A 10,229-nucleotide genomic window follows, 5' to 3' on the forward strand; every position below is an offset into this window, starting at 1 on the left:
TGATCTGATGGAAATTGTTAAACAAGACCCCAAAGAATGGAATACTTGTTATGGTATCCTAAAGGACTTTTATCTTGCCTCGGGACTATATATGAATAAATCCAAGTCCATTCTCATTAGAGATGACCTAGACCGTACATTGAATATTCGGATTGCTACCACTTTTGTGGTCAAATTTTTTCACATGGATGTTGGTTTAAGATGCCTGGGCTTCACTTTGAAATCAAATAGTTACAAAACTCTGGTCTCAGGTTTTCTCACTAAGAAAATTGAGAAGCGGCTCAATCATTGGGCTCACACATGGATTTCACTTGGGGGCACTCTTGTTGTAATTAAAACAATCCTACATAGCATCCCCATATACTATATGTGCATTTTCAAGCTCCCAAAGTGTGTGATCAAGAAATTAAATTCAATCATATATTGTTTTCTATTGGCGAGCACTTAAAGAGAGCAAACAATTCACCCTTCAGTTTGGAACTGATTAACCTTCCAACTACCTTGGGTGGATAGGTGACAAAAGATATTGCCTTCTTGAACTTGGCTCTTTTACTAAAAAACTTATGGAGAAAAGTCACCAATGAAGGCATCTTGCAAAAAGTTATCCATGCAAAATACTTACAAAAACGGGATTTCATTATTTGGATCTGTGATGGGGCTCTTGATCCTTCACATGTCTCCCACTCTTGGCGCAACCTTTTGTTCACAAAACACTAGTATTTTGGAAATCTCAGATGGGTAGTTGGTGCGAGATCCATTCCAAAAATTGGCCTAGATTCACTTGCAGGTATGAATGGCCCACACCTACTATCTCCTCGTCATCTTCTTAAATAACATGGGATTATTTGCAATAGAATATTTAGCAATTGCTGCCCTCTCCTCTTCTTTTCATACCCACTAAAAGGATAAGCTAATGCTAGAGATTCCTGAGATAATGATTCCAGAATGGAAACTTTAGATTTCGAATCTAAAACTTTTTGGGATAGTCCTATCCCTCAAAGATGACAACTTGATATGATATGGGGGGTCAATGCAGGTGAGAGTAAATGTAAAGAAAGCATATAATCTCATCTCTACGCCCCCTAGACAAATGAGGGTTCACTTGTGAATGGTTAGGGCCTCGAAATGGAATTTCCCTTTGAAACTCAAATGTTTTTTATGGCTTGTTGCCCACAATCGCATCCTCACTTGGGAAATCTTGTGTAAGAAAGGTTTTCATGGCCCTCGTCATTGTAGTCATTTCCTCTCCTCTAGAGAAGATTCATTCCACCTCTTTTTTCGATGCCCCTCTACCTCTTCAGTGTGGAATGGGGTGCTCCATATGATAAACTATGCAGCTGATTAGGAGGGTCTGGATGTCCCCTCTTACCATGGTCGATGGACCACAAACCTGGTCGTACATTGGCTTTCTTTATCATTTGGGGTATATGAATGTCTAGAAATGCCTTAATCTTTGAACGCATTTCGCCGAATATTCATATCTCAATTACTTGCATTTATGATTCATATTTATTCTTTATCTGTAGTCTTTACAATTGAATTGAATTTGCAAAAGGTTTCAATTTGAGTTTTTAATATTTATTTAAAGCTATTTCTAAATTTATCTTCTATATGTTAATTGTTTGACAAATTTTATTTTCGTGATCGAATATCTTGAACAGGTTAAGAGCAGTTTCTGTTTACGTTCGGTTGAAATTTCAGTCATCTTTATTATCATGTGGCATTCTCTCTTATTATTGGTTGCAATCTAACAAATTCCTGTCAGATCGATTTCTCTTTGGATCGCCACTATGTACTGAGGGATGAATACCATGAATACCATGGCGCTTCCTTAATTCTCCTTAATACCTTCTGGATCAAAAGACCACTGAAACCAACTCATTTTTCTGGATCAAAAGACCACTCAAATCAAAAGGAAAATCCACAATGACCATTCGCGAGTAGGCGTGCCAGGGTGAAATAAAGAGAGGTTGAATCACTCGCCAAACAAAGAGATTCGGATGGATTGCGTTTGGTGGAAGCTGCTAGCGGCAATAACCAACAAATATCCATGCGAATATTAACTTTTATACATCTCTAATATCCATGCGAATATTAACTTTTATACATCCCTAATATCCATGCGAACATTAACTTTTATAAATCTCTAATTCTGCCTGTATATCATTATTATTCATATTTACTTTTTCATATAATACAATTTAAAAATTAGGTACATGGCGAGTTCAGGTCATAGTGAACCCTCGCTGTTAAATGGAATAAATCATGGCTACTAGAGAGTGAGATACAATTCAAGTGATTATGAATACACTCACTATGAATATCTGTGTTCATTGACAAATCAATTTAAAGTTTTAACTGAAGAAAAAGGAAAAGAAAAACAAACCAATTTAGCTATTGTAAGAAATAAATAATTCAATCAAAGATCTCCCGTCCTAGTATTAAAAACTAAAGTTAAGTGATCAAACGTGATGAAGTCTTTTATTAAGAAATGCCAGTAAAACTGGCTTGACAGATCCGCGCTTCGATTCTTGATCTTGGCCAAGATTCTGTTCTGGTTATAGTCATGGTATTTCCGTTATAGAATCTTGATTTTTGCATGACAAATTCAGGATGTTGTTAGATAGCTTGATTAGAAATAGCACTGAATATATCAAATGGGTTACCAAAAGATTTATCGCAGAAAATAATTTGATTCAACTCTACATATATTTATTGATTGCGTCAAATATTATCCATGTTACAAATAGTTACAATTTCGCATATTAATATATAGATGACAACCACAAAGTTCTTGAAACGCAGAAAATGGTCCAACGTACTCACGAATTTGATTTTCAAATAAACGATAGTACGTGCATGACCCTCCTAAAAAACATCGTCTACTTCATCCTTTCTTGTTTATTCGCCGGTTACTTGTGGAGTAGCTGGCGCTGCATTTTGTCCAGGAAATTCTACGTTCATTCTTTGTTCATTTTCATTCTCAATCTTGATATAGAAAAAACCAGCGGCCATCGGTGGTCCAAGTCGATTTTCGTTGGCAAAAGCTCTGGTGCTGAAGTTCTCCCGCGAGTTGGGCTCAATTAAGGGACGGCATGGACCCCTGAACAATGTGAAAACCATCTTGCCACTACGCGTGGGTGTCGGAGCTTCGTACCTGAGAAGACTGTCGCTCGGCAAAACTGATATTGCACCACAAAGAAACACATGACATTTTGAGCATTAAACCGAAAAAACATTAACACACATTCAATCCAATGATTTCAAAGATCAAGAAAAAGTGGCATCGGCCATGATATACATACCAACATCAGGCTTGCTGCTAAAAGGTTTGGTATTCAGCCTGCACAACGTACAGATTAATGCTGTAATTTAGATGAAATAGATATGGGTGCTATATATTATTCAGAAATTTGCGAAAGGATTATGACATACCAGTGCAAATACTCGTGGCCAGGAGTTTCAGGATCAGTCATTGCCTGCTTATTTGGATTTATGAACGACTTTAGTTATGTGGTTATGAAAAATTCATGATGAATAAATAATAATCGTGAATTGGAATAAAAAATAGTTACCAGTATGAATATGGAGTTGAGAAAGATATCGTGATCAGGGAGCACATTATAATCTTCGTCAAAAAAAATGAACGGTTCGGATAGCATGTCATCGGGCGCAATTTCCTCGCCCAAGCTGGTTTCCATGTTGTCGCAGAGTACAGAAAACTTGTAAAGAGGAACGAAATCGTCGACAACCCCTCCGATAACTCCTGCTGCCAGCAGCTGAGTTCTTATTTCCTGCATACGCCCTTTTCGCTCCAGAACCTGAGTTCTTATTTCCTGAATCCGCCTTTCTCGCTCCATTCTCTGGTTAAGGCAGGAAAATCCCAGTCGAAAGACCGGAGAGCTAAATGATTGTGGCCGCGTCGGATGAATCAGAAGCACGATTTGATGGTTGAAGTTGTGTTACGCTGCTAATTTGATAGCGTGTCTTATTAGAGAGCTATATAAATAAATTAAATTGCCTTAATCCATCAGCCAGTAACAATAGTCACAATATTTTTCATTTGTTGAATTGAGGTTTTTTTTATTTTGATTTATATGAAGTTAAGATTTTTTTTTGGTTTTAATGACATAAGAATACATTTGTTGACATTTTTCTAACCAATGAGTATGGTTCATCGTGAGGGTAAGTTGAAGAATCAGGTCATAGTTGTAGGTTAAATAAGGAGAGCAGATCTTCCAACGACTATATTTGACTCAGAAACTGCTCTGTCGGACTGGGCACCAACAAGTGTGGTTCATCCTCAGGGCAAGTTGAAGAACGAGGTCATGGGTGTAGGTTAAATAAGGAGAGCAGATCTTCCAACTGCTATATTTGACTAGGAAGGCAAGTTGAAGAACCAAGTCATGGTTTTAGGTTAAATAAGGAGAGCAGATCTTCCAATGGCTATATTTGACTCGAAAACTCCAGGGAAGTTGAAGAACCATGTCATGTTTGTAGGTTAAATAAGGAGAGAAAATCTTCCAACTGCTATATTTGACTGGAAACTGCTATGTCGGATTGGGAACTAGACTTGACCAATGACTATATTTGACTAGCCCACTGTAGTGGACTAAGGCATAAGTATAGGGACTAATATTATATTTGATAATATTGTTTAATTATAATAATATTATTAGATAATAATTATTATAGTTAATTCTTATTTGATATACACATTATCAAACATAATATTTTTAATGTTCTGAATATTATTCATGTAAAATGTTAATAGGAAAAATATTAATAAATCTAGGGATTATTAATATTAATAATTTTATAGACGTAAATAGTATGGATTTATTATTAGTATTAATATTCATAAATGTATAACTATAATAATAATATTATAAAAATAATTATTATTTTATAAATTATATTATTATTATTATTATTATTTAAAAGTGCTAGGAGAGCAATTAATGAAGTTGTTGATGAATCTCTTAAAATTGGCGAGATAAAAATATACAAAGTCCTAAATAGGAGGAACAAAAGGCAGTATATTCATAAAAGACAAGAGAATCTCTTACACATCTCTATGGTAGGTCCTAAAAATTCTGGAGGCAGATTCTAACTAGGAATACTATGGATAATAATAAAATTTCTTTACATGCCTTGAATTCCTATCTTAAAATGCTTTATGAATCTTCAAATGTCATGGATAACTTTGAAACCCTGCTCACAATGAAAGAAGTTTTCTCATTAGAAGATATTGATTTTGGGGTCAAACGCCTCGCAAATGGGAAAGCTAAGGACATTGAAGGTTACAAGGTGGAAATCTTAAAAATTGGAGGTCTTGTCGTCATCCCCACATCCACACGCTTTTCAATCAAGCGGTCAAGCAAGGGTTCCCTAAGCCATGGACTGAGAGCCTCATTATCCCTATTTTTAAATGTTGGGATACAAATAGCCCCTTTAATTATCAGACAGTTATGATCAACCCTCTCTTAGTGAAGTTATATGGTATTATTTTGGAAAAGAAGTTGAGCATATGGCTTGAAAGTGAAGGTAAGTAGGCTAAAGGCAAAGCTGGTTTTAGAAGGCATCACTCAACAATGGACCACCTCGTTACACTTAGGATCATTGTGGAGGAATGCCGCAATGACAAATCCAATCTCTTTTGTTGCTTTGTGGACTTTAGAAAGGCTTTTGATATGGTTACTAGAAACAACCTATGGAATAGATTAGAAGAGCTAAAGGTTCCTTTCGAGTTGAAAGCTGCCGCTATAACATTATACAAGAATGTAATTTCCAAGTTAAAGAGCAATGAGGGGTGGTCGAAAGATATTAAGTAATATCGAAGTTGAACAAGTTTTCCCCCTCTACCCTACCCTATTTGGCATTTACATCGACAAGCTAGAAGGTTGCTTAGAGGAAGTAGGTTGTGCTGGCACGATCTTAGTTAGGATAGTCATCATCCTTCTTCACTATGCTGATGATATTGTTCTTCTCATAAGCTGCCCATCGGATCTTGATAAGAAACTTAGACTTCTTAAGGATTTCTACAATACCATGAGTATGACTGTTAACACTGACAAAACAAAAGTTATCATTATAAAATCCAAGAAGGACACTTACACTAATTTTATGTATAACAATAGTAACTTGGAAGAAGTATCTTCTTACAAGTACCTAGGAATTGATATCCATCACAAACTCAACTGGAACTATAACATTGAGAAAAGGATTAATGGGAGGTGGAAAGCTTATTTTGATCTTGAAAATAATTGTAAAATGGAAAAACTCGTAATGTGGGATAGAAAGAAGTTCATCTTTCAAACTTTAGTCACTCCTGTTATCTTATATGGATGTGAAGTTTGGGGTTGCAGCATCTTTAGAGAGTCCTGGAGAAAGATTGAGCAAATCTAGAAGCATTTTATAACGTATAACCTCAAAATTAAAAGAAATACACCCTATCCTATTCTCCTTATAGAAGTGGGTCTTTCCCATACCAGGAGCCTAGCTATGAATAGGATTCTGTTGTACAAGCACAAACTTAATAACATAGTAAACCATAGACTTCCTAAGGTAGCTTTAAATTCCATCCAAAACCACCTAAGGCTCAAAGGAGGTTCGTATAAAGACACCAATGCCTAGTTAAACCATTGGGAGATCAACGAGAATGTTGCATTGTAAAACATTAATAACATTAAAAATATTGTTACTTCTAATTTCAAAGAAAAGGTGTGGTGTGAGAAAGATTTAGCAACTAAACGAAAATGAAGATATTATAAGGAGGTCATCAACCCCACCATAGAAGATGAAAATTATCTTTGTTTTAACTACCTCAAAGAAGAAAATTAATATAGCCAAGATTAGAATGAACTCTCATGAGCTCCATAGTGAAACGGGTTGTTGGGAAATTCCTAAAACACCATGCATGGAAAGGATCTGCTATCTCTGTGAGAATATGAACATCGAGGATGAAAATCACTTCCTCTTAGAGTGACCAACATACAACCACATTAGATCTCAGTCTCATAATCTTTGTTCCAATACTAACCTTCATAGCCTTTTACGATGTCAAAATTATAATGAGCTCGGGAGGCTTCTCTCCAAGCTATTTTAGCATAGGAATAAAATCTTAAATCAAACTAAAGATTTCGTTTCTTTAGGTCTGAAAGACCAAAGTTTGGTCTCATTAGACATTAATCATCATCATCATTATCATCATCATCAATAATATTTAATGATATTATTATTATTATTATTATTTAATTGTTTGTATAACTTATTAATAGAACTTATTAATAAAACTATTAAATTAAATATAAACTTAAATTATTAAGCTATCTAATATAAACTTAAAACTGTCTAATTAAATATAAAATTTAGATCAATAATAATCTATAATAAACATTTTTTATTAAAAGGATAACCTATAAAGTTAGTTAAATAATGGACCTTCTAATAAATTTAAGGAAAAGAATATGAGGTAAATTTTTGTAAATTGACTAAAACCAATGAGGAACTAATGAGAAAGAAAATAATTTGTTTTAATTGTCTCATTAATTAAAAACCATTATCATCAATATTTAGGAATATAAAATTTGGATTTTTATTCCATGTATACACAATTTGTTCTTATTATTAATCAAGAATGGGTGAAAGACAACAGGCGACCATAAATATTAAGAGCATAAAAACGAAAGGAAACAACTAGGAAGAGAGGGAAGGGATCCAACAACTGCTAATTTTCCAATCGTCATCTCTATTGAGATTGCTCAGCCTTTTTTCAATCTTGATGGCTTTCCTAAATTTCTGGTGATGAAACTGCACAAACTTAGAAATAACACGAGCCTCCTTATTACATACATGATGTTTATCCTTCTTAGCATGCTCTGCTAGTGTGGAAGACTGAATCCTCCCATGTTTTAAGTTGGCTGAGTGCTCATTAATCCTCTGATTAATAGAGCGACCAATTTCACCAATGTATGGGGTCGCATAGGAAGATGGAATAACATAGACATCTTTCATGTCCTTGGGTTTGACATGATAGTTTTCCGATCGGAGGGAGCTACAAATGGTGTTAAGGGGTCTAAAGGTCGAGGGAACATTATGCTTCCTAAGAATCCTTACAATCTTATCAATGGTCCCCTGGATAAAAGGGAGATGAACCCCTAAGACTCGATCTTTAGGGTCTTAGCATATTAGCAGCCTTATCATATTAACTATATTATAATTATTAATTATAAAACTCTTTTCATTCCCACTTTCTCATAATTATTTATTTATTTATTTTATTTTAAATAAAGTTTATTGCAAAATTTATTGTAAGAACATTATTCAATGCCATATATTAATAATATTGCATACCCATAAACAATAAATGGTATTGGTAATTATATAATTTATATTTAAATGATATAATTTTAATTAATTAATTTAATTTATAAAAGAGAAACCATGCAATTTTTTAAAAATAAATTTTAATATTTGATATGTGATTACTATTTAAAAATATTATAATATAGTTTATATAATTTAAATTTTCACTATTCATTTAGTAATTATAAATAATTAAACTAAAATTCTAGAAATTTTATTATAGTATAGAAATATTTACTATTATTATTATAAACAAGAAATATTATCTTTTATTATTTACATATTTATGCTACAAGGCATAAATATATAAATAATAATTGAAGACCGGTATTAATTTGTTACAATTAAGAACAATGATGGATGATGTTGTAGTTAATGTAATCTATTCAAATCCAAAGCATGGAAATAATTGAATAACAAAACCCACTACAACTTTCTGAATTCCTTAAAGAAATGCTTTGTGAAAGTAGAACCATTTTGATAAAAATAGAATCCAGAATAGTCTAATTTTGATTTGTCCTTGAATTAAAATTGAATTTAGTCTCACCCTGCTTGGAAATAATTAATTAATTCATTATGGATTAATTAGTTGGAGAAATTCAAGTTAGATGTGTTTTTGAAGTCATGCAACATTCATCCCTTAAATTAAGGAGATTTTCCCTTAATTAAGGAGATAAGATTGAGTTATATTTGAGTTTTAATTAGTTAGCTCAGTTTACTGAGTTAAGTCCAGTTAAATTAGTTCCAAACTATTTGAGGAACTAATTGTGAGTTATCAATCAGTCGATGCATGCATGAACTCAACCAGTGTACTCCAGATAACTAAAGATTCCCTCATCAGAAACTCATGCATATGTATTCTGAGAAAGACCTAGTTGAGCTAAATGTCAAGCGTAGTGTACTATCAGTTGCATGTTTTCTCCTATAAGGGAAACTCATGCATGCAGTTTAGGGAAGGATCCTTGAGGATTGAGCAGTTTTGCAGGGTGTGAGATTAGAGTGAGTGATCAATGTTACACTTGGTAACAACAAGATCACCCAGGAGAAACTGCGTAAGGAAATAGGAGGCTTGGAGGGCAGAGGTGAATGTTTGTGAGAAGCCTTGATTTCGTGTGAGCATCCAGGAGGATTGTATTAAGACCTGGCTAGCTGTGAGAGCTAAGGCTTTGTGTAATTCTGAAATATTTCCACCTTGTATGATAATACAGATAGAGGGGTTTTTAAGTGAGGCTTTCCCTTGAGTATTTTCTGTGTTTCATGTGTATTGATTCTTCCTCTTATTGTTATATGTGTTCAACTATGATTCATTTAGATATTTAAGCTTCCACAATGCAAATTGATAGTAGAAGTAGATTGTAGTATTTTTCTTTAGTTATATTGCATTATCGAGTTAATCTACAGTCAGATTTTCTACATAGATCTCAGAGGTAGATTTGTAGAGAATTTGTAGGAATTTATACGTCGTATCAGAGCTAGCTGATCTATAGAGAAATTTCTACATGGTATCAGAGTTGAGTTTATCGAAACTGTGAATCATATACAGAGAAGAGAATTCAAATTTTGATGTTTGGGGTTGCAAGTGCAAATCGAATTCATATCATACTTCAATGGAGATGGGACATTATGCGACTAATTTCCCATCGAAGAAGTCTAAGAAGGGATCCTCAAAAGGATCAGAAGGTGAGGCATTAGCCTCTCAGTTCGAAATGGACTTTACCTTCATCGCATGCATGGTGTCATTGATGATGGCATGTAGTCGATAACTTGATAGTGGAGCCTCATTCCGCATGATTGGTGATAAACGTTTATTCAGTGCCTTGGAGGAGAAAGACCTCAAGATGCGCATAGAGATGAGTGACGTC

The 10,229-nt window shown here is 34.2% G+C and overlaps 1 protein-coding gene across 1 annotated transcript; it reads right to left on the bottom strand.

The window, feature by feature from the left end:
- Positions 1-2,901: 2,901 nt before the first annotated feature.
- LOC149151071 (protein TERMINAL FLOWER 1-like) lies at positions 2,902-3,860 on the bottom strand. The gene is made up of 4 exons (XM_089443048.1): positions 3,576-3,860; positions 3,436-3,479; positions 3,306-3,343; positions 2,902-3,182 (listed from the first exon to the last, which is right to left on the bottom strand). Exons 1-4 carry the CDS (start codon positions 3,858-3,860, stop codon positions 2,902-2,904), a joined length of 648 nt encoding a protein of 215 aa, XP_089299174.1.
- Positions 3,861-10,229: the final 6,369 nt, after the last annotated feature.

Source organism: Pinus tabuliformis, chromosome 9, assembly GCF_031772625.1.
Source record: "Pinus tabuliformis cultivar Carrire ecotype Pingquan chromosome 9, CPIR1, whole genome shotgun sequence".
NCBI lineage: Eukaryota > Viridiplantae > Streptophyta > Pinopsida > Pinales > Pinaceae > Pinus > Pinus tabuliformis.